Source organism: Loxodonta africana, chromosome 4 (assembly GCF_030014295.1).
Source record: "Loxodonta africana isolate mLoxAfr1 chromosome 4, mLoxAfr1.hap2, whole genome shotgun sequence".
Taxonomy (NCBI): domain Eukaryota; kingdom Metazoa; phylum Chordata; class Mammalia; order Proboscidea; family Elephantidae; genus Loxodonta; species Loxodonta africana.
In genome coordinates this window covers 91984078-92009802 of record NC_087345.1, presented here as the reverse complement: position 1 = coordinate 92009802, position 25725 = coordinate 91984078, and the positions used below count along the sequence as shown (strand labels likewise).

Genomic DNA, 25725 nt, shown 5'->3' with positions numbered 1-25725 from the left:
TTATGTACCCTAAACAAGCACGCAGATAGATCTCTGTATATTCCATTATACACACATTGCATCTAAAGCTTACATTAGAGCACAAAAGTCCGGCATAAAAGTTCATATGACAACTCAAAACAAACTTAAGCATATCCTTTTCCACTCTATGAATGAACTGAGATGCAGCCCAGACCAGTAAAACAGGACAGGATCCTAGGATCCAGTACTGAGTTACCACCCTAAGGAATATCAATACCCACCCCCACCCGCCATGTTTACAATGGCTAGAACAGTTACAGCACTGGGTCACTGGGTTAGAGCAATATGTTAGGAACACCACATCATGGCAAAACTTCCAGAGAAATTTTATTGTTACTTTATAAAAAAATAAAAACCAACATACCCTCTTTTCTCTCTTCTTCAGTTTGAAAGTTTTCACCAAAGAAGAATCCCAATCCTGTTGACAATTACATTGTATTAATTCCCTTCTTTGGTTAGAGCTCTCCTTGTAAATTTACAATTAACTTTAAAGGTTTCTTGAGTCCAGCTACCTAACTTAAAATTTGTGGAGAGAGGGAAGGGAGGATCTCTACTGCTGTAGCTATACAGCTATAGTAAGCTAACATGCTTTCTTTTGGAAATTGAAGCTATTATAATAGAATCATGAATCAATACCACAGAGGCAAGAAAAGGTTAAAGAATCAACTTCTGCTGTGATTATATCCAGTGCCTGGTCCTTTATTTCTGATTATTTCTGTAATTAGTTTTAGAACTTACAAAGTGTTAGGCACTATACTGATCCTGTTAGATCTGATTCTTGCCCTCAAGGGATTGCTACTATCTAATAAGGTGGTCTGCACAATGTTGCCACTTAAACAGTTCTACTTTAAGTTTTATGTCTCTCAAGCATTCCTTTTCCTTAAGGCCCTAAAAAAGATGTTCACCACTGAAGAATTGTCTTTTACTGTGGTCTGGTTTCACTTCACTTATTTCAACCATTTGCAATCATTTTTAACAGCTACCTGTGGTTTCCTTACTTTTGATAATCCCTGAAAACAGAATATCCAGAAACAGAAGTTGCTTATAGCAGTTTAGCTATGTGCATATAACCATGTAGTAGCTTAGCTAAATAAATTTAACCTCCCCAATTCAAGGTTGAGTAATCTGGCTACTGTCTGTCCGATTCAGCTTCAAATACAACAGATATCACATCATAGGTCTAGCTCCAAATCAACTAATAATATGTTCTAGTTTTATTATACACCCCAGAGCTAATCCATATAATTCCTTATTTCAAAAAGGTGATGCCTAATTTTTCTATCCATGAAATAGCAATTATTTCCTTAGTCAAACATCGAATTTGGACAGAAAAATTCTAGCTACATAACAAGTAGCTGCCACTTGTTTTGCTATCATTAGAAAACCACCCACCAACAATGTCCACTCATCTATTGTGTTATTGGTGAGCTTTCATTTAGCAACAGGAAAAGATACACAAACCAATGGAACAGTCTCCTAAATATCAAAGATTAAAATATCAGGAGATTACCCTTTATGTGGAAATACCACCATAAATTAAGAGAAATGCACTGCCCCATAAAAGCAGAGTAACAAAGAGTTTAAACGCATTAACCGCTGTTGGTTAAAGCATCATATAGTGCCTAGAAACTCTCATCACAGTCTTCTGGCTCAGGTCCCAGGACATTTGTTTCCTTCTAATTGCAAAGTATGGTTAAGTTCACCTCAAGAGCCAAACTAATTCAGAAATAAGGCACAAGTCTATTTACCCAAAAAGTAGCAAATAAACTCCTACAGTCTGGAGCCGTCGTGGTGCAGTGGTTAAGAGCTTGCCTGCTAACCAAAAGGCTGTCAGTTCAAATCCACCAGCAGCTCCTTGGAAACCCTATGGGGCAGTTCTACTCTGTCCTATAGTGTCACTATGAGTTGGAATCAACTGGACAGTAATTGGTTTTAGATACAGTCTTGCTAATTCTTTGCTTGCTTGCTGGGGCTTTAATAAGGCAAGATATAATCAATTAACACATGCAGCTTACAGATCCTTTAAATAAAACTAATAACCTTATGACAAATCCTGAATTCTATACTCCCAGTTCCAGAAACTAATAGATAAGCCAGTCTCTTACAGTCTGTGACAATTTATATTTTAAAATGCTAGCTCAGAATGTACAGCACATCAACTATAAAACAGTAACAAAGGCTGTTCAGGAGAGGACAGGAAAGAGATTCCTGAGGGAGCAGGGTTAAGAAAAGTAGGTAATTCTCAGACATCAAAAGTTCATTACCAGCGATTCATCAGTCTTGTCAAAGCTGATATCTGATAAAATGGAACCAGATTCATCAATGGTCGACAGTCTAGATGAGTGAAACAACACAGTGTTAGACACAAGACCCACCAACACTCACAAAAAGTCCCACTGGGCAGGTAACATCAGCAATTTCAGAACAGTGTCTTCTCTATGAGAACTGCAAGCAAATCCTAGCTGTGATGGGTTGCTTCTTATGGTTTTCATGGGGGAGTGTGCATGTGTGCACAAGCACACATGTAGCACAGTTGCTTTTTAACAAAGCTCTATAATAGCAGTTGGAAGTTACAGTCAGGTATAGGTGCTATTCTCTGCTGAGTGTGTACTACAGGCTACTAAAAATTCACAAGGCAGAAGACTGAAGTTTAATTTGATCCCAGTTGTGGTTGCTTTCTACAAGACAGAGTATTACCAAGCATTGGGTTTTTAAGAAATTAAGCCCGTACATCTTCTTAGTTATAAAGATTCCCCATAAAACAACAAGGCAACAAAATAAATAGCTCTGAGAACGCTGACCTTACTTATTGTATTGGGGGTGTTAAATTCAAAACCTGGTGGAGACTCTTTTAAACAGTGATGCAGTGGAACCAAAATTACTCTCTGGTCTTGGCTCACAGAGGTCTTTCTAAAGTAGAAGAGCTGCAAGAACTCTCTGGAGAGTAAACATTGAAAGTATTGCTGAACTGCCACTTTCACCCTTAGGTTTCTAGGCAATGTACAAGATTAGTTATTCATGTACAAGTCGGTGCCAACATCAAAATTTTATCCATGGTGAAACAACCTTCTAAGGGAACATTTAAAAATAGGGCGGAGGTCTCTGTGCCTTTATTTCCCACCCTTTCTCCAAAGTCTTTCTGCTTTATGCAGCACACACTCCAGAAGCAGTACATCTGAGAGTTCACATAACAAGAGCTCTGACAGCTGTGTAGCTTGTGATCAGATAACAACAGATGCAGTTCCCCCACCTTTTGTTCCCAGCATTGCCACTGGATGGTTGGCCCCTGTTGAGAAAAGCCAGAGCTGATTTTTGCTCTTCGCTTAGTTGAATGCTGCCAGATGTGTCACACATGAGCATCTCTCGAATCAGCTGAATCTGCCGTTCCTACAGACCACAGCAGAGTCAAACATCATAACCAGCCAGGGGAGGAAGCTTCACCTCAAATTTATGGGACAGGCAGACCAGAAGACATTAAAATACAGCATTATGCAAATGGGCCTTCAGGAAGACTGCTACACCAATTGCATATTAATTCACATCAAGACCAGACTGTCTCTTTGATTTCTAACTGGCAAAAGGAACTCCATTTAGAATAGTGGGATTTCTGCTATAAAACTTCTGGATCAAACTGCTAATCCAAGAAGAGAGTAATGCAAAATGAGAGCCCCAAAATAGATTTCGCATAGCAAGAACACTTTAGTGTCATTTGATCAGGACAATTATTGGCTTCTTCTACAGATCAAAGCAGCCACCCACCTTTCTGAATGGTGGAGCAAAATGCATGAAAATGGATACAAAGCTGTAACATACTGGAACCAGACAATTTAAGTTAAGTGAGGCATCTAATGCTGTACCAAGATGGATTAGTCCCTCCTAGTAAAGGCTTTCCTTTGCACCACGACCCACCCTGGTCTATCAAAATGATAGTGTTCTATGTCAGTCACATTGCTCCACTCTGGTTGAATACACCTAGCCCTTTACTCTGATTTAGAGAGCAGTGATGAATGATTTAGAGTTGTATTGCCTGTATCAATAACAAACTACTAGCTATCGATATAAGCATGAGCATAGTCTGAGTAGCACTTATAATCCAACAATGAGGAATGTCCAAGTACACTAGGCTATCTCTGCCTTTCTAATTCTTTAAATTCTCACTTAGAAGTTTTGTCTCAAGTAATATTTTCAAGTCTAAAGGAGAAAAAAAAAATTTAATTTCAACTTAAGAAGATTCCTAGTCTGCAATCTCAGCTCTAATAAGCCGTTAATGGACAGGTCACATTCAGTTCTTTCATGTGGAAGAGGAAACCAGGGTCTATCTGGCTTCCCTCTGCCCCATCATCATAGTTCTAGCAAGCCCTAGCACAGAAAACAGTACACACCAGCTTTTCGCAGTCAGCCTCAGCTCGCTGTCTCCGTTTGATCTCTACATCCACCTGGTTGCGTGCGTGCTTCAGCTTAACATCCAGAGCACTACGCTCAGTCTCTGCTTTCATCAAAAGATCCTTGTATTTCCCCAACTCCTGGTCTGTTCTCTGCCATTTTCTACGAAAATCCTCAAAGTCCTTTGCCAACTGGATAAATTCTGAGGAAAGAGGGAAACTTTAATAATTCAAGCACCAAACAGAGTATAAATGTTCTAATAAATGAATCCTATGGTTAGCTTTACTCCAAATACTTAACTAAAGGACTAGCTGAACTACAGGCAAATCCAGCTGAAAACAACCAGGAGGAGATTCTGGGACCCTGGATATATGTTCACCACTCCGGATGAGAGCTTTGAGGGGAGGAATTCCTGTTTCAATAGGCCACTTACTTTTGGCTTATCTAGTGGCATCCGCTATGGAATAAGTAACTCATTAGTCACCTGGCTCCAGATGTACCACTAACACTGAAAGCTTCTGAACAGAAGGCAATCAAAGGGGGACACCTGTGGGGCAGCTGTCACACACCAGGACAGTTACAGCCATAAAACAAAAACAGCCTCCTTTATAGTCACGCGTTGCTACGCCAGAGATGTTAAACAGCAAATTCAAATGTAACTGCTGTAATGTGCTCCCGTAGATGTAGATTAATACTATAGATGTCTAGGCCTGCAATTCCATTCAGCTATGTAATTATAAAAATATTGATTTGAAAGTAAAGAGCCAATTTGCTTTTGCTGTTTAACACTGCCCTGAAGGGTACGTAAATATTTCAGTTGGAAAGACACGAGAAGATACCAGCTTTTGGTGAGTCACCGGTAACAGAATGTGAACTCTTTTCAAATGTCTGCAAGAGAAACCATTGCTTCCAAGGCAGCACCTCAAAGTAAGATAACCCTGGTAAGATTCATTCTTATTATCTGATATTGTCCAAACCTGCTCTTCTACAATGTATTTGCAAAGGCACCTTACAATTTCTAAATAACCTCGATCTATCTCTAAGCATCACTCCTCACCAGCATCACGGAAGAAGTTTCAAGGTGTGTATCTGCTTCTGGTCAAACTAGCCCAGTTCACAGCTGTAACTAGGCCAAATGCACAAAGTTAGCAAATTCTTAGGTATTAAGGGCAATTTTCCTACTTGAATGTAACCTAAGAATATAAGAAATAATAGTGTCCTTTTTAAGCAATTTTATGAATTTGACTAAATTTCAAACTTATGAAAATTAGGATACCAATTCATTCTTAGTATCTTGAAAAATCAAGTCTTATATATAATAAAAAATTTCAGTTTTTAGCCAAGCAATAGATTTTATTAGTAAAATAGCATATTGTGACCTATTTATTTTAGAAAATGTAAATATTAAGGGCTCCCCCCCAACAATTAAGTATTATTACAATTCAAATAGCTTTAAATGATATGCTGGTTTAGCTAACAGTTTGGAACACATAACAATGTTTTTTGTTTTTTTAAAGAAAAAGAAAACAAGCAATGTATCCTTTTGCAAATTTAACAATTTCAACATCATAGATTCACAAGGGAAAAAATTAAAAACAAGAGCTGGTTATTTGGGTGTGTTCACTCTGACAATTCATCAAGCAACGCACTTTTCTGATGTATGGAATACCGCAGTTTCAAAAAATAAGGAACAAGAAACACATTTTCAACTACAGAGTCTAAAAAACTTTTTAGCTCCACACTGTGGTCAATTAAATATTTCTAAATATAGTGTTGCATACACTCAAATATTTACTGAGCTGAAAAACAATTTTGAGAACGAAAAGGTTTTCACCTGACCTAATTTTGTTCTTTGTTCTTTAGGATATTCTTTCTTGGAAAATCTTGAGTTATCATACCTATTCATTGTTAATTGGCACACATTACAGATGGAACCGAATTGGACCAACTTGGAACTCAAACTAATTAATTAGCTCATTTCAAGGAAAGAATTTCTATTTTAAGACAAATGATTAGATTACTGGTTCAGTTCAGTTTTCGATAGAACAAAACCAGACATTTGCATATCTGATTAAGACATTCTTTTTACATACAATTCTGTTATAAACTAAGTTTGTAGCATTGGGTCAAAAGGGCACTTTGGACCACAGAGCAGGAAATATTTGATTGTGAAGATCAATAAACACGGCATTTTTTGTCAGTTTCTGAATAACAATTCGGCTTGGTATATTCCCTGTCATGAAGTACACATTCAAAAGATTTATTAAACTCAAACAAAAATATATGCATATGCATACTGTACTAAACTAAACCCAAAGTAAAGCACATTCATCAAAAAAAAAAAAGAAGGGAAATTTCCTTAAAACAAATTGAGAATAATCTTTGATTCATTAAAGAAAAAAATCCGAAGTTGGTTCATAGTTCAGCAAATAGATTAATGCAGTTCCAGAAATCCTCATTTTTCAGTTTATTCCCCCCAGGGCCTCTGTTCCCCAACTACCCCTCTAAGCTTCTTAAGGGTGAGGGATCTTTTTTGCTTTTTTATCTCCAGTGCCTTACACTCTTTCCAGTATATCATGAGCACTCACATATTTGTTGAATGAATGACTTGCTGTTCAGATGAAATTTAAACTCCAGGTATCCAAGCCCAACTCACCAATCTAATCGAACTTACCTCCTCCCACTATATAATAAATACCCTCTCTCTAATTAAACCAGTTTGTCCCTGCCCCCAGAACACACCTGTGTTCATTTCTGCCTTCTCACTTGTGATCAAGGCATGCATTCTAACTGGAATGCCCTACCTATTCTTTATGTACCCATTTTTCAAGTCCAATCTGCTCTATGAAAGCTTTCTTTGCTCATCAGTTTGGCCCACATTAAATCTTTTTAGACGTCATAAAAGCATATATTTTGATACTTGTATTATTTTCCATTTCATGATGATGAATCTTGTCTCTAAAACTTAAATAATCTTCTTGAAAACAATTTCCATGTCACATACTGTACATAGCGTAGCACAAACCTAGAATAATGTCAGTACACAAAAACCACCTGAGATAAATATTAAGTTATATTTATTCCTAATTTATACACCATCAAAAAAAGTTCAAGCACATTTCATAACATGGAGGAACCTGGCAGGCATTATGCTGAGTGAAATTAGTCAGAGGCAAAAGGACAAATACTGTATAAGACCACTATTATAAGATCTTGAGAAATAGTATAAACTGAGAAGAACACATTCTTTTGTGGTTACGAGAGGGAGGAGGGAGGGAGGGTGGGAGAGGGTTATTTACTGATTAGATAGTAGATAAGAACTATTTTAGGTGAAGGGAAGGACAACACTCAATACAGGGACGGTCAGCTCAACTGGACTGGACCAAAAGCAAAGAAGTTTCCTGAATAAACTGAATGCTTCGAAGGTCAGCGGAGCAAGGGCAGGGGTTTGGGGACTATGGCTTCAGGGGACATCTAAGTCAATTGGCAAAATACTATTAAGAAAACATTCTGCATCCCACTTTGAAGTGTGGCATCTGGGGTCTTAAATTTTAACAAGCAGCCATCTAAGATGCATCAATTGGTCTCAACCCACCTGGATCAAAGGAGAATGAAGAACACCAAGGACACAAGATAATTATGAGCCCAAGAGACAAAAAGGGCCACATGAACTAGAGACTTACATCATCCTGAGACCAGAAGAACTAGATGGTACCTGGCCACAACCCATGACTGCCCTGACAGGGAGCACAACAGAGAACCCCTGAGGGAGCAGAACAGTGGGATGCAGATCCCAAATTCTCATAAAAAGACCAGACTTAATGGTCTGACTGAGACTAGAAGAATCCCGGCAGTCATGGTCCCCAAAAGTTCTGTTGGCCCAGGACAGGAACCATTCCCGAAGACAACTCATCAGATGTGGAATGGACTGAACAATGGGTTGGAGAGAGATGCTGATGAGGAGTGAGCTACTTGTATCAGGTGGACACTTGAGACTATGCTGGCATCTCCTGTCTGGAGGGAAGATGGGGGCGTGGAGACGGTTAGAAACTGGCGAAACGGTGACAAAGGGAGAGACTGGAGGGAAGGAGCGGGCTGACTCATTGGGGGGAGAGTGGATGGGGGTGTGTAGTAAGGTGTATATGAGTTTATATGTGAGAGACTGTCTTGATTTGTAGACTTTCACTTAAAGCACAATAAAAATTATTAAAAAAAAAAGTTCAAGCAACTTATAAAATAAATATAGAAGATAAATGCCACATAGATTGGAGAAAACAAAATAACTAGGCTATTAAAGTCATTTTACTTGAATATTAACTTTCACTCTGATCTTTCAGTAACCACAGCTTTAAAAAAAACTCTACAAAAAGAAAAAAGAAGAAATATATGATGAAAGGCAAGAATAAAGGAGTTAGGGGATACTTAGGCATGAGAGGAATTCTCAGAATCTAATGAGAGGAAGGGGACCTGGTGGTACAGTGGTTAAGAGCTACAGTGTGCTATGGCTACTAACCAAAAGGCTGGCAGTTCGAATCCATCAGCTTACTCCTTGGAAACCCAATGCAGCAGTTCTACTCTGTCCTTACAAGGTCGCTATGAGTCAGTATTGACTCAACAGCAAGGGGTTTGGGTTTTTTGGTTTAAGGAAAGGACAGACACTGGTGTGCTTGCAGAAAGGAGATTCTAGGATCTAGAAAACACCGAGCAATTTTAGTTTCTGAAAAGCCAATATTTCAAGTTAGAAATGGGGGAGGGAGGTGCACCTCTAAATTTTATAACAGAAATCAATGAGGAGATAGAATTTGTTAAAAGAAATTTACTTATAAAATAAGGGTACCTACGAAAATAAATATCTTGTATTTTTGTATGGCATAATCTCTTCCAAAAGTATTTTCACAACTAGTAACTCATTTTATCCCTAAATCTTCATAGCATAACCACAAAGACAAAGACATTTAAATTCCTATTTTAGTAGTTAAAAGCCAGCAGTTAATTATTGAGGCTACAAACCTCCGATTCTTCTCTCTGCTCCCACATCCTATCAGCTGCCTTCTCCTAGCAATCTTAAAGTAATCTCTTTCAGCCATTTTCCCTGATTTCCATCTTCACAACCATCTTTGCAGTTAGGGCTCTTATTGCCTCTTCCCTGAGCTATGGCGAACGTCTCCTAATCGGTTTCCTAGCCTCCACTTGTAATGTGGCCTACATCTCTGCCAAGTTAATCTTCCAAAAACACAGCTCAGAGTATGTCACTCTGTTATGGGTTGATTTGTATCCCCCTAAAAGATATGTTCAAGTCCTAACCCCAGTAACTGTGAATGTGACCTTTATGTGGAAACAGAGTTTTTGCAGACGTAATTAGTTGACATGAGATCATACTAGAGAAGGTGGGCCCTAACCCAGTATGACTGGTATCCTTATAAAAAGAAAAGACAAAGAGACACAGAGGGAAGAAAGCCATGTGACGACAGAGACAGGGACTGGAATGATGCATCTATAAGCGAAGCAACACCAAGGATGGCAGGAAACCACCAGAAGCTAGGAGACCATTCATCAGAGCCTCCAGAATGAACCAGCCTTGCCAACACACTAATTTCAGATTTTTAGCCTCCAGAGCTGAGAGAATAAATTTCTGTTGCTTTAAGTCACCCAGTTTGTGGTACTTTGTTACTATAGCCCTAGGAAACTAATACACACCCCTCTTACTCTTACTCCCCTCAAATTCTCTTACCTCCACTCCTGCTCTCTCCCTAACCTAAAATGCCCTCATTCATCTCTGGCTGTCGGGATCCTACCCTACATATAAGGCTCAATTCAAACTCCACTTTTCTCTATGAAACCATCTATTTATCCCTTTCCCTCAACTCAGCATGTGCTAGAAGTTGTGATAGGCTCTTACTAAATATTCGCAGAATGAACCTGAGTTTTAAGATCTCTAATTCAATATCCTTTCCACTAGACTCTAAAGTAATCCATCTTCTGAGATGATGTGACCTCAAAGAGAAGTCTAATTAGTATGCCATCTCGGTTACTGAGCTGGTACCAGATGACAGGGTCATGCAGCAGCTATCAGAGACAGAAAATAGAATATTGTTTTGAAAGGCCTGTAAGTGGGTAAGTGCTATTAAAAACATCAATCAAATTAAAGAAAATATTGAACTAGATACTGTGGGGAAAAAAGTTTAAGGCACAGTTCTTGCATTACTTTTACACAAGTGAGGACGACTAGAACATTTACTAAATTGTTGTTGTTAGGTGCCGTCGAGTTGATTCCAACTAGTAGTGACCCTATGTATGACAGAACGAAACACTGCCCGGTTCTGTTCCATCCTCACAATTGTTCCTATGCTTCAGCTCATTGTTGCAGCCACTGTGTCAATCCATCTTGTTGAGGGTCTTCCTCTTTCTTGCTGACCCTCTACTTTACCAAGCGTGATGTCCTTCTCCAGGGACTAATCCCTCCTGACAACACGTCCAAAGTATGTAAGACGCAGTCTCGCCATCCTTGCTTCCAAGGAGCATTCTGGCTGTACTTCTTCCAAGACGGATTTGTTCGTCCTTTTGGCAGTCCACGGTATATGCAATATTCTTCACCAGCACCACAATTCAAAGGTGTCAATTCTTCTTCAGTCTTCCTTATTCACTGTCTAGCTTTCAGATGCATATGAGGTGACTGAAAACACTATGGCTTGGGTCAGAGGCACCTTAGTCCCCTAGGTGACATCTTTGCTTTTTAACAATTTAAAGAGATTTCTTGCAGCAGATTTTCCCAGTGCAATGGATCTTTTGATTTCTTGACTGCTGCTTCCATGGCTGTTGATTGTGGATCCAAGTAAAATGAAATGCTTGACATTCAATCTTTTCTTTGTTTATCATGATGTTGTTTATTGGTCCAGTTGTGAGGATTTTTGTTTCATGTTGAGGTGTAATCCATATTGAAGGCTGTAGTCTTTGATTTTCACCAGTAAGTGCTTCAAGTCATCTTCACTTTTAGCAAGCAAGGTTGTGTCATCTGCATAATGCAGGCTGTTAACGAGTCTTCCTCCAATCCTGATGCCCTGTTCTTCTTCATATAGTCCAGCTTCTCGGATTATTTGCTCAGCATACCGACTGAATAGGTATGGTGGAAGGATACAACCCTGACGCACACCTTTCCTGAATGTAACCCATGCAGCATCCCCCTGTTCTGTCGAACAACTGTCTCTTGATCTGTGTACAGATTCCTCATGAGCACGTTCAGTGTTCTAGAATTCCCCTTTTCTGCAATGTTACCCATAATTTGTTATGATCCACATAGTCAAATGCCTTAGCATAGTCAATAAAACACAGGTTCCCTATCGATATACTGCTGCAGTCACTTTTGAATGATCTTCAGCAAAATTTTGCTTGCATGTGATATTAATGGTGTTGTTGTTGCTGTTAGGTGCCGTCGAGTGGGTTCCAATTCATAGTGACCCTATGCACAACAGAAGGAAACACCGCCCTGTCCTGAGCCATCCTCATAATCATTGTTATGTTTGAGCTCACTGTTGCAGCCACTGTGTCAATCCACCTCGTTAAGGCTCTTCCTCTTTTCTGCTGACCCTGTACTCTGCAAAGCATGATGTCCTTCTCCAGGGACTGATCCCTCCTGACAACATGTCCAAAGTATTTAAGATGCACTCTCGCCATCCTTGCCCCTAAGGAGCATTCTGGTTGTACTTCTTCTAAGACAGATTTGTTCATTCTTTTGGCGTCCGTGGTATATTCAATATTCTTCACCAACACCACAATTCAAAGGCGTCAATTCTTCTTCGGTCTTCCTTATTCCTTGTCCAGCTTTCACATGCATATGATGTGATTGAAAATACCATGGCTTGGGTCAGGCGCTCCTCAGTCTTCAAGGTCACATCTTTGCTCTTCAACATTTTAAAGAGGTCCTTTGCAGCAGATTTACCCAATGCAATGCATCTTTTGATTTCTTGACTGCTGCTTCCACGGCTGTTGATTGTGGATCCAAGTAAAATGAAATCCTTGACATTCAATCTTTTCTCTGTTTATCACGATGTTGCTCACTGGTCCAGTTGAGAGGATTTTTGTTTTCTTTATGTTGAGGAGCAATCCATACTGAAGGCTGTGGTCTTTGATCTTCATTAGTAAGTGCTTCAAGTCCTCTTCACTTTCAGCAAGGTTGTGTCATCTGCATAACGCAGGTTGTAATGAGTCTTCCTCCAATTCTGATGCCCTGTTCTTCTTCATATAGTCCAGTTTCTCAGATTATATGCTCAGCGTACAGATTGAACAGGTATGGTGGAAGAATACAACCCTGACACACACCTTTCCTGACTTTAAACCAATCAGTGTCCCCTTGTTCTGTCCGAACAACTGCCTCTTGATCTATGTAAAGGTTCCTCGTGAGCATAATTAAGTATTCTGGAATTCCCATTCTTCGCAATGTTATCCATAATTTGTTATGATCCACACAGTCAAATGCCTTTGCATAGTCAATAAACCACAGGTAAACATCCTTCTGGTATTCTCTGCTTTCAGCTAGGATCCATCTGACATCAGCAGTGATATCCCCGGTTCCACGTTCTCTTCTGAAACCAGCCTGAATTTCTGGCAGCTCCCAGTCGATATACTGCTGCAGCCATTTTTGAATGATCTTCAGCAAAATTTTGCTTGCATGTGATATTAATGATATTGTTCTATAATTTCTTTAAGTTCTTTTACTTCTTTAATTTTTCCTTTTGCTTTAGCTGCTCGATGTTCGAGAGCAAGTTTCAGGGTCTCCTCTGACATCCATCTTGGTTTTTTCTTTCTTTCCTGTCTTTTCAATGACCTCTTGCTTTTTTCACGTATGATGTCCCTCCACAACTCGTCTGGTCTTCAGTCACTAGTGTTCAATGCGTCAAATATACTCTTCAGATGGTCTATAAATTCAGGTGGGATGTACTCAAGGTCAGATTTTGGCTCTCGTGGACTTGCTCTGATTTTCTTCAGTTTCAGCTTGAACTTGCATATGAGCAACTGATGGTCTGTTTCACAGTTGGCCCCTGGCCTTGTTCTGACTGATGATATTGTTTGATAATTTCAGCATTTGGTGAGATCACCTTTCTTTGGAATAGGCATCAATATGGATCTTTTCCAGTTGGTTTGCCAGTTAGCTATCTCCCAAATTTCTTGGCATAGACGAGTGAGCACTTCCAGCACTGCATCCGTTTGCTGAAACATCTCAATTGGTATTCTTTCATTTCTTGGAGCCTTGTTTTTCACTAATGCCTTCAGTGCAGCTTGGACTTCTTCCTTCAGTACCATTGGTTCCTGATCATATGTTACCTCCTGAAATGGTTGGGCATCAACCAATTCTTTTTGGTATAGCAACTCTGTGTATTCCTTCCATCTTCTTTTGATGCTTCCTGTGTCATTTAATATTTTCCCCATAGAATCCTTCATTATTGCAACTTGAGGCTTGAATTTTTTTCTTCAGCTCTTTCAGCTTGAAAAATGCTAAGTGTGTTCTTCCCTTTTGGTTTTCCATCTCCTTGTCTTTGCACAGTCATCATAATACTTTACTTTTTCTTCTTTGAAATCTTCTGTTCAGCTTTTACTTCACCATTTCTTCCTTTTGCTTGAACTACTCTACGTTCAAGAGCAAATCTCAGAGTCTCTTCTGACACCCATTTAGGTCTTCTCTTTTTCTCCTGTCTTTTTAATGACCTCTTGCTTTCTTCATGTATGATGTCCTTGATGTCATTCCATAACTCGTCTGGCCTTCGGTCATTAGTGTTCAATACATCAAATCTATTCTTGAGATGGTCTCTAAATTCAGGTAGGATATACTCAAGGTCATACTATGGCTCTCATGAACTTGTTTTAATTTTCTTCAGTTTCAGCTTCAACTTGCATGTGAATAATTGATGGCCTGATCTGCAGTTGGCCCCTGGCCTTGTTCTGCCTGATAATAGTGAGCTTTTCCATTGTCTCTTTCCACGTATGTAGTTGATTTGATTCCTCTGTATTCCATCTGGTGAGGTCCATGTGTACAGTCGCTGTTTATGTTGGTGAAAAAGGTATTTGCAATGAAGAAGTCGTTGGTCTTACAAAATTCTATCATGCAATCTCCAGCATTGTTTCTACCAAGGCCATATTTTCCAACTACTGTTTCTTCTTCTTTGTTTCCAACTTACGCATTTCAATCACTAGTAATTATCAGTGTGTCCTGACTGCATGCTTGATCAATTTCAAACTGGAGAAGTTGGTAAAAATCTTCAATTTCTTCACCTTTGGCCTTAGCAATTGGCGCGTAAATTTGAATAATAGTTGTGTCAACTGGTCTTCCTTGTAGGCATATGGATATTATCCTATCACTGACAGTGCTGTACTTCAGGATATTTACTAAATTAGGTATCAATAAAAAATCTGAAATAGGAGAGGATGGCAACACAAAGAGAAACTGGTTCTCTTAGATCACCTAAGTCAATGCTATCAGCCTCACCTTCCTTTCTTGCTAATCTACTACTGCCCAGACTGTCCCCTCTATCAAGACTTCCCCAGCTCTATACTCAATTCCAATCCTTTATTACCAAGCATCAATTATATGAAGTAGGTAAAAGCGGATGACTGGCCCATCTTTCAAAATGAAGTGCCATTTTTTTTCCCTTCTGCAATTGAAAATGTTTTCTAGAACACAGAGAAAGCCCAGGATGAAAAATGTGGACAGCTACTATTCTAAAAAAAAAAAAAAATGCAACGTCCTTAGAAATTCAGAGATTTTACCCAGTTTATGCTACAAATATGAAATTGGCAACTTATGCCAAGTATTCAGTGGAAAGAGAAGCCTAATAATGAAAAAAAGTCTGGGTAAAACCCACTTAAGGGCAACTGTAAAAAAAAAGTGACCATTTAGAATGAGTGCCCATTAAGCTTTGACTATGGATAAGTGGCCACGTGGTTTTGTTTTTTTTTTTTCGATGGCACTGGGTTTCTGGGTTAGGTAACCCCAGTGAAAAGCAATTTTAAAATTGGAACACACTTCAGCTTTGTAGAAAATCCAAATCTAAAATCTGTTTTTTCTCTTTGCACAGGCCAGCTCAGAATGACTTACGAAGTTCATTTCCTTCACTGAGAATCTCCACCCGGCGCACAAGCTGCTCAAACAGATTCCGCAAATTCAGCATTGTAGACTCCATCTTTCTGCCAAGAAATCAAATATTCGTTAGGGGTCCTGTCTTCTTCCACACACAAAAGATTTAGTAGCAACCCAGTACACCCAGCAGAGACTCATATCTGGACTCTTCCCTTTGTAGCTATCACAAGAATCTCAAGCCAACAACTGATGTTTTCTGTGATCCTTATAACAAAGTTGGAAAGTTTAAGGCTGATTTGAAAATCTGAAAAGCATTTCACAGATCTCTGAATATAATATCCCCTTCCTGCCTACTTTTTCCCCTGCTCTGCAATTATTTTGGAGCTGAGAAGTAAACAACTAGGGATTAGCATATCAGCTGATTATTAGATGGCCAACTATAAAATGTGATTCTTAAAGTCAAGCCTATTGACTAACATAGCACTTTTGCTACTTTAATCCTTCTGGACTTTGAAGACCTTCAATGTAACTTAAAAGCTTTATTTTTTATTTTATTTTTAGCTAGTGCCCCTGTTGCAACTGCCTTTTAAAATGCAGGACATGGTCAGCACATTTTCTACCAACTGCACATATGACGTCACACAAGTGATTAAGTGGGTAAATTGCCAGCTCAGCAGCACAAGAATTATTTCTGTAATGCAGGCCTCTCTGCTGGACTGTGTGCAGGGACTATGTCTAATAAATTTATACTAAGTATAGGTAAAGGATTATGTTGTACCACACCGTGGCATCAGAAACAATACACCACCTTCACAGTTACAAGGGCAAAGGAAAAATCATTTGCTACTGTGTTCTGTGTAGTGAATTTCAGGCTTCTTCTTACCCCCAAAGACCTGCTGATATTACATTAAAAACGGTATCCTTACAGACAGTTCTGTTCCAGATAGATTTGAACTGGGAACACTTTGAGGAAATAAGATCTTCCTCTAGCAGTTAAGAAAGAAAGACATCAACTGGATGTTATGAAAATTATCTCGAGGAAATGAAATAAAAACCAAATTTCATTTGAAAATCTAATGTCTTCAGAAATACCATTAAAGAATTCTTATGTTTCTCCTAAACACTCCTTCAACATTATAGTCCAGGTCCTTATTTCGTGCATCTAAATAAATTTTAAGAACTCTTTTATGAAGGTTTAGTGATTTTACAATGTTTATAAGATTGTATCCTAAACTGTGAGGGCAAAAAAGGGATAAAGGTAAAAAACAACAAAGGACAAAGGAACATATATAAACATAAAGATATTTTCTATTAAATGCTGCAAAATTATCCATTTGTACTTATATGATGATTGCTCTAATAGAAAAAACACTTCCAATTCCAAGCCTGGATGCAATAGATACCTGAATCAGGGCCGGAAACCAAGATCTCAAATGGTAATGTATCTGTTCCAAGCTACATAATCACAGCAAGCTGCTAAGCAACCAGACCAACAAATGTATTACAAAGCTCTTTCTCTAAACTAAAAACAAAACTAAAAGAATAGCATTAAAACAGGCAGGAAGAAATCTGGAAGTCATGGAGATGCCTATGGACTTAAGAATAAGGCAAAACAGGCAAACATACTCAAGTGCTATGGGACAAAAGCTGGGGCAGGGCATTCAGTAGCCAATTTGAATGATGATTTACCTTTGGATTCCAGCAGAAATGGATGGCACTGATCAGCAGTTTTAACATGGGGTACTGATTTCTATTATTTCAGCACTCATCTGTATATTTTCTGAGACTATAGGACAGTGAGCTCAGTACATAGGAAAACTTCTATTTACCCAAGAACACAGAAAAGGAAATTTTCATGGTGCAACTAGGGTACTGAAAACTGATTGTTTAAAAAAAAAAGCATAGTCACCAAACCTGTGGCCTCCTCTCATATGCGTATGATATCCACCATCTTATCACTTGCAGGTTGTCATCTCTCATTTTAGCTGACTTCCCTGTCTCCAGTCTTTCCTGCATTGCTTTGCTCAGTTGGTCCTCAGATGCATACACACCGTACTCTTACTTAACTTTCCCATATGTTTCTGGAGCCCTGGTGGCACAATGGTTAAGAGCTACAGCTGCTAACCAAAAGGTCGGCAGCTTGAATCCACCAGCCGCTCCTTGGAAACTCTATGGGGCAGTTCTACTCTGTCCTATAGGGTCACCATGAGTCAGAATCAACTCAACTCCAACAGGTTTGGTTTTTGTGTTTATATGTTTCTACCCTATGCATCAGGCAGACTGTAAACTTCTTCAGGAAAGGAACCTTCCATTTAGCACTAATGTACTACTTACACATACACAGAGTATTTAACACAAAGCTTACATGCAAAATAAATATTTAATAAATGAAAGTCAGAGGAACACAAACACACCACATACACACATTATTGTCAAAAGAATTTCCATTCTACCTGAACATCAATGTGTAGTATAGAGTCAAACAAACAAAAATAAGTTTAAAAAAAGGCGGGGGGGGGGGGATGGGGACAGAAGTCCTGAATAAAGCTTTAGCCCCTCTATTTACCAATAGTATAAACTTGAATAAATCATTTAATTAGATTCTGAGACTCATCTATAAAATGGGAACAATAAAAAACCGAATTTATTGCCATTGAGCTGATGCTGACTCATAGTGACCCTATGGGACAGAGCAGAACCGCCCACAGGGTTCCAAGGCTGTAAATCTTTACAGAAGCAGACTTCACATCTTTCTCCTCCTGCAGACCAGCTGGTGGGTTCAAACTGCAGACCTTTCGGTTAACAGCCGAGTGCTTAACCACTGCGCCACCAGAGCTCCCTGCCTTATTTACCTCACAGGATATTATGAGCTAATGTAGGTAAAAACTTTATAATGTATAAAGTGAACCTTACTATAAAAATATAAGGTATTATTAGAGTGGGTATGAAGTGTAGTTTTGTTTATTTTTAACCGTTGTTTACATTCTAGAAGTTGCTGGGTGCCATCAACTCAATTCCAACTCATAGCCACCCCATGTAACAGAGCAGAACTGCCCCAGAGAGTTTTCTTGGCTATAATCTTTACAAAAGCAGATCGCCAGATCTTTCTCCCTCAGAGTCACTGGGTGGGAATCACCAAACTTTCAGTTAGCAGCTGAGGGCTTAACCACGGCACCACCAGGGCTCCTTTACATCCTAGAACAAGTAATTCTCAAGTCCAGTTTTTTCCCCTGTCTCCATATAAGGATATCACTAAATTCAGAATTTTAGACCTTTTTTTTTTTTTTTTTAAACAGTGCTGTATAGTTAGAAATATTTACTAGGTGCCTCCAAATGAATTCAGGCAATAAATTAGACGCTTCGCATATATTTCTTCTTTAAATAAATGTGACTGACTTAAAAATCTCCATTTTACAACGAAGAACTAAGATTCAGAGGCCTTAAGTAACTAATAAAGGTTGAGCTCACATTCAAACCCAGGTCTGAGTCCAAAACCTATGTTCTTTTCTACTCCAACACACTGAAAAGATGTTATTAAAAAATCAGTTAGACCGTAATAATATGTTGCAGTCTCAGACACCTCCCTCTAATCATAACATGTCATCCAAACACAGATCTAATCTTTTTATAACATATCTGGAAATCAGATCAAGAAGAATCATGAAAATAGCAAAATTTCACCAGGTCTAGACTCTTAAACAGGTCCATAGGTGACACAAACAGTTTATGCCCAAATGCAAACCTAACAGCTGGCAGTTCAAACCCACCCAGCAGTACCGCAGAACAAAGGCCTGGTGATCTGCTTCCATTAAGCCAAGAAAATCCTATGGAGCAGTTTTACTCTGTAACACATGAGACTGCCATGAGTCAGGATTGACTCAACAGCAACTAACAGCAATAGGCTCTTAAACAGTTCTAGATAAGGCTTGTTGATTCTGAAGAGTTAGTTTTTCCTCTAACACAAGTTTACATAGGATAATCCAAAAGCAGCACTAGCAAAATATAATCCTCTTTTCTTTATATGCTGGGGAACCACATATTTTTGTTAACATTACAAAAGTGACTCTTAGGAATTATTTATAGATGATTAAAATATTTTCTTGCATGAGTACTAACTCTGATATTGCAGCCAAATTCTAACTCAAAATGTTAAAATTTACTCATCCTATTCAATGTCAATTGAAAAAGGTCTTAATCTTCCTGGTGGGTTACATTTTAAACCTCATGAATACTTCTTTATCTCTCTCCCTTTATTCTTTAGCTCCATAGCTAGGAGATACACTAATGCGAGAGGAAACAAAAACAAAGTCATATTGTAGTACGTTGCTTTGCAGCTGTAAAACAGCTGTCACTTTTCACTACAGAGGCTGAAATGATCCCTGTATGTAGCAATGAAATCAGTTTGTAGAGCCCTTTAAATAAAAAGGTGCTAGAAAATCTCAGCTGTTACTGATGGGGAGCCCCAGAGGTGGAGAAGTCACTGTATTACAAATTCTCAATCTGTGAGTATCCCTAAGGGAGCAATTTGGCATCACCATGAAAGAGTCACAGCTTGATGTGATTGCTTTGGGCCCCCAACTTAATTTCAATCACCCAGCCAAGAGACAGACATCGTCCTTCAGATTAACAGACTATTACAGATTTTACTGCAGGATATCCTGGGAAAAGTCTCTATTCCCTTCTTCCTCCGTCTACAAACAACATTATTAAGAGACCTATATATCAGGTTTTTTAGATGCATCAAGGGTATTAATTACTGTAAGATAAAGCAATAGAAGGCTGCTTGGGTATTTCAGAAAACACCTCTAATGAAAAACATTCTCAGGAACATTGCTAAATCTGAAGATTCCCAAGAAATCAACAATGCGAGTTCTCTGTTGCCAAGGAAAACCATTTCCAAAGACAATCTCAATACTACAAGACTCTTTCATATGAAAGCATTTCAGAACAATTCTTTTCCCCAAATGCCCAGCTTCTGCTTCACCATATCGAAAGCCTCTATACAACTGGCAGGCAGAAGTAATATCTTGAAACCAAATGTTCTTATGAGCAAATCTATTGCAGAAAGAGTAAACAGAGCATCCTCAGTCCAACAAACATGAATGAAGATTAAAATAAGGAAAGGGAAGAGCTGAATTGCTGTTTTTCAGAAAACTATTACCAGTTCACATATTAAATTCTCTTTTTTCTCCTCTGTGAATTCTTCCCATTTTGAAGTCTCCCTTTCTTCAAGGTCTAGTATAAATCCAACCAATTCACTGAAGCCTTCCCTACCATTTCAGTCCAAAACGACCTCTTTATTATCTACAGCACTCATGTGGCAGATATAAAACACTACCTATTGTTAATTTTCTGTGTTAAATAAAATTTTTTTAATAGTGAAACAAAAACCTCACCAGCGAAACAACTATATGCACACCCCCTTCTAATCTTTGACCAATATGCACTCATATTCCATCAAGTTGCAATCATCAGGCAAAACAATTTTGTGCTTTGCTTCCTATTGTGCTTCCACTAAGTTTCAAAAAGTTGATGAACAAGCATTTGCTTAACCATTCTCTTCTTTGGACATTTAGGTAATTTCCAATCTTCCAGTTCCTCTGCCTGGAATCTTTCACATGGTCACTGCCTCGCCTCCTTCAGGTCTTTATTCAAATGTCACTGTCTCAGTGAGGTCTTTCCTAACCACCCTATTTTAAATCACAACCTTTTCCCAAACACTTCTCTGCTTTATTTTGCTCCAAAGCACTTTTCTGCATCTAACATATTACATATACATTTATTTAGTCTGTCTTTTCTGTCTTCTCGCTCGAGTTTAAGTTTCACGGAGGATGGGATTTTTGTGTTTTGTTCCTTGCTGAACCCCTGGTGCCTACTATAGTGCCTGATACTTGGTAAACGTTTAATATTTGTTGAAGGAATCAATTGAAAACCCTGTGGACACATATTTTTCTTCAGATAGCTGTGTGTTCCTTATAATAAATTTCCAAGGCTGGGCTTATTATATCAGTGGGTAAAACGTTTTATGGTTCTTGATAAATATTGTCAAAACATTTTCTAAAACAACTATACTCTCAGTGGTACATAGGCCTACCAGATTCACCATATTCAATTATCTTTTTAAGTTCTCTCTCCCCACATAAAGTGCAAGCTCCTCTGAGGCAAAAAAAAAAAAAAAAAAGATTGTCTTATATTAATGCTTTACACTTATTAAATACCTGTTGAATGAGTAAGCTATAGGTAAGGCGCTTTCTCCAAACTTCTCCAATAACACCAAAAGCTTATTTACCTCCACATATTAAAGAGAAAGAATATGTCACTTATTTAAAAAAAAAAAAAAAAAAAGGCTTATCTACTCACGCACCCCACCCTTCAACACACACCTCCGCCTACGACTGAAAGACAGTGAAAAGGAATGTATGAAAGTGTACTGGGAGCCCTAAAGGGGGCCTGAAAACAAGGGAGGGGAGTCTCACTTCAGGCCGCCCCCGCCTTTCATACACCAGGTTTTTTCACTTCGAAAAAGCCTTGTTCCTTCGAAAAGGATAGGGTTATTACCCCACTCATTCCCAAACTCGTTATTTAAGAGAGAGCCACTTTTTTGAGCGGCTTCTGCCTTGTTAATTTACACCACCTCAAAAACACGCCCCGGGCTTCCCACAAAACACGGCGCCAAGGAAGATGCCCCCTACTCTCCCAGCCGCCACCCCTTGGTTTAGTCCGCCCCTGCCCCGGGAAAGCCCCAGTGGAGGGGTTGGAACTGCCTGCCTTTCCCCCCGACCTCGCAGGGGTCAAAGGTTACCCCCTCAGGCACTCTCCCTCCTACCACAAATCCAGCGATACACGTACCTTTTCTTGGCAGCCCCCAGCGCTCACTTCGCCGGGGTCCGCCAGGCCCTACCTGGGCGGTCTTTCACTTCCCTCCGGGCCTCACCCAACGGCAAAGCAGAACCGCGCCGCCAGCTCCGGTTTGAAATCCTGCACCAACCAATCACAGAGCAACTTATTCCTCCCACACTACCTCTTTACGCTAAGACGCACGCACCGTGGCCGCCACAGGAGCTGGGGGAACGGATAGAGGACTGGGCATGCGCATTCTCTGAGACAGACGCCAGTAAGGTAGCCATTTTGACTAAGGTCAACAGGTTTTTGTTTTTTTTTTTTGGCACCCTTTCCCGAAGTCATTCAGACCGCCATGTTGGCTAAGGGCAAGTGGTACCTCTTAAATGAAAATGATACTTGGTCTCATCATCAACCCCAGACAGGGAAACAAGGCTTTTGAAAACTATTAATTGAATAGTGTTAGAATGGGAAGAATTTCAGAAGGAGATAAAACAGCAATCATTTGCAACCATATTTAACCGAACTATTATTTCCCCTTTATTCACTGATGCATTCATTCAGGCTTTCATTTGACACACATACATTGTCAATTTCGCTAGGCATTGTAAAAAATAAAGATGATATGGTCTCTGCTTTCCAGTAGCTACAAATGGAGGAGACAGCTCAGAGAAACAAAATTAAATACAAAATGAAAGTGCTATAATTCCATTTAACAAACGTTCATTTAGAACCTGGAATGGTGCTAGCACAGGGGCTTTTTTTTTTTTTTAACCTCAACCTACAATGAGAAATACCTTTTGCATTCAGCCAAGTATCAGAATTCTTCTTACCCTTACTACTTGTGGAAATCCTGGTGGTGTAGGGGTTAAGTGCTACAGCTGCTAACCAAAAAGTTGGCAGTTCAAATCCACCAGGCACTCTGTCCTGTAGGATTGCTGAGTTGGAATCAACTCAATGGCAACGGGTTTGATCTTTTTTTTTTTTTTTTTTTACCACTTGTAATGTACCCCGAACTTTTCTATTCCTCTCTCCCACCCCTAACTCATTGAATTTACTCTTCAATGAGTATGCTAGGGCATACAAAAGGAGTCCTGGTGGCACACCAGTTAAGCCCTTGGCTGCTAACCGAAAGGTTGGTGTTTTGTATCCAACCAGCTGCTCTGCTGGAGAAAGACCCGGCAATCTGCCTCTGTAAACATGACAGCCAAGAAAACCCTACAGGGCAGTTCTACTCTATCACATGGGGTCACTATGAGTCAGAACTGGCTCAATGAGCACCCAACAACAAGGGCATATAAGAAGCAGTGTGGTTTAATGGAATTATCACAGGTTTTATAACCAAAAACTTGGCTCCATTTTACAAATACCGATTGAGCACTTCTGTGTGACAGGCATACCACTGAATCAGATGCATTATCACTGTTTAACCCGTCTGTACCTACTTGCTTCAGCTACAAAACAGAAATAATAATAACACCATCCCTAACCCACAGGTTTATTCTGAGATCAAACAAGATAGTATGGATGACAGTACTTTATAAACTGTAACATACATGTTTATTAATATTATTAGGAAAGTGAAGAAGAAAGGAAAATTAACCATACATATATTATTCCATTTAATCCTCCCAACAGACCTTCAAGGACAAGAGAGCTCATTGCATTATCCTGTGCCTCCTTAAATACCTATAATACAATGGAATAAGTACTAGAACACAGATTTGTGTAAAGTGCTTTAGGAGCACAGAGAGGAAGCAATTAATTGTCTGGGAAGTGGGAGTGTTAGAAAAGCCTAGAGAGACTTGATATCCAAGCTGGGCCTTGAAGTATGAATAGGAATTTACCAGGTAGCAGTGGAGAGGGGGGAGGGAGGGGAGTAATTCCTGGCAATGGGAGGATCATGCGATTTCAAAACCTCTGAAGAATAAGGCAGATGCATATTTAATAAATAAACAAACAGCCTTGTAAAGCTTTAAGGCTGTGAAGGAACATTTAGGTGAAGGAGATTCAGTGGGTGTGATGTGTATTGGGCGGCTTTGGCCTGAGGAGGGGAAGGACAAGACGGCAAAGTAGATTTGGGCTAGGAAGGGATTGGACTTTATCCTGTAGAATCCACAATGACAGGACAACGGGGCTTTTTACACTGAGGACTGACTTGGCTGGATTTGCATTTTAGACAGATTAGATGCTTAGGCAGCATGGAGGATGATGAACTGGGGCGGTGGTGGGGGGGGATCTGAAGGTAGACTCTCACCATAGAGCCAGAGAGAGAGCACAGAGCTGAATTCGGCCAGTGGCAGTGGGGACAGAGAGAGAAGGGGACAGACAGGAGAGATATTCCTTCAGTTGGTAAAATCAAGCGAATTTATTAAATGATTGGGGATGAGTGAGAAAATGGATTTAAAATGACTCGGCTTTTCCTTCTCCCTCACGTCCCATATCCAATTACTACTGAGTCCTAACCCTAAGTAAAGGAGCCCTGGTGGTGCAGTGGTTAAAGTGCTCAGCTGCTAACCAAAAGGTCAACAGTTTGAATTCACCAGCCGATCCTCGAGAGAACCCAGTAAGCCCAGTGCCGTCGAGTTGATTCCGACCCATAGAAAGATGTGGCAATCTGCTTCCGTAACGGTTACAGTCTTGGAAACCCTATAGGGCAGTTCTTCTCGGAATCTACAACAACAATAATCCTAGGTACTCTTGAATGTGCCCACTTCTCTCCTTCTCATTGTCACCATCCTAGTCCAATTCGGTAGCCCAAGCCACAACTGAAATTGTTTACCCCACCCATGCATTCTTTAAGCCTTGAGTAATTCTTTTCAAAATGCAAGTCTAATCATGCTTTTTCCTGGCTTAAAATTCAATGACTTCAAACTGTCTTCTCAATAAGAACCAAAATTCTTAACAAAGCTCTCTTCCTGGCTCTTGTTTACCCCTCTAGCCATACTTTCTGCCCCTCTGGCTTTTCCAGTTCCTCAAATGCACCAAGCTACTGGTCCTACCCAGAACACTACCCTTGCTGCTCCATCTGCCCCAGCACTCCTCTACACCTCCACTGTTCATCTCCTGGTTAAATTCTGCTCCTCCGTCTAGGCACCTGAAATGTTTACCACCTAGCTCAGGGAGGTCACCTGGCCTGGCTCCATGCCTTTGCTGTCAGCTCCACTAGCACCCTGTTCTTCCCCTTTTCATACATGTCACCTTATTTGTTTGGCTGTACCAGTTAGTTATATGGCCTCCACAAGTCATTTTTGCCTTGGCTCATCACCTATAAAATGGAAAAGTAATACCTATTTCATAGAGTTGTTGAGAGAAATAATACGATATCCATACAAAACATCAGCACAGTGCCTGGCACACAGCAAGTGTTCAGTAAATACTCCTTATTTTCCCTGCTAGACTGTAAACTCCCG

General features: G+C 39.6%; 1 protein-coding gene across 2 annotated transcripts in view; it reads right to left on the bottom strand.

Moving 5' to 3' along the window:
* Nucleotides 1–22532, bottom strand: part of RACGAP1 (Rac GTPase activating protein 1) — a 33965-nt gene extending 11433 nt beyond the window's left edge. The window contains exons 1-6 of one of the 2 annotated variants that reach the window (XM_023556134.2): nucleotides 22322–22532; nucleotides 15491–15575; nucleotides 4404–4606; nucleotides 3272–3408; nucleotides 2286–2355; nucleotides 386–439 (exon numbers count right to left, since the gene is read on the bottom strand). In XM_023556134.2, coding sequence (XP_023411902.2) covers nucleotides 386–439; nucleotides 2286–2355; nucleotides 3272–3408; nucleotides 4404–4606; nucleotides 15491–15575 — 549 coding nt within the window. In that variant the 5' untranslated portion in view covers nucleotides 22322–22532. Of the gene's footprint in view, nucleotides 1–385; nucleotides 440–2285; nucleotides 2356–3271; nucleotides 3409–4403; nucleotides 4607–15490; nucleotides 15580–22321 lie in introns of both variants that reach the window. The other variant, XM_064284249.1, reaches the window with a different exon arrangement.
* Nucleotides 22533–25725: the final 3193 nt, after the last annotated feature.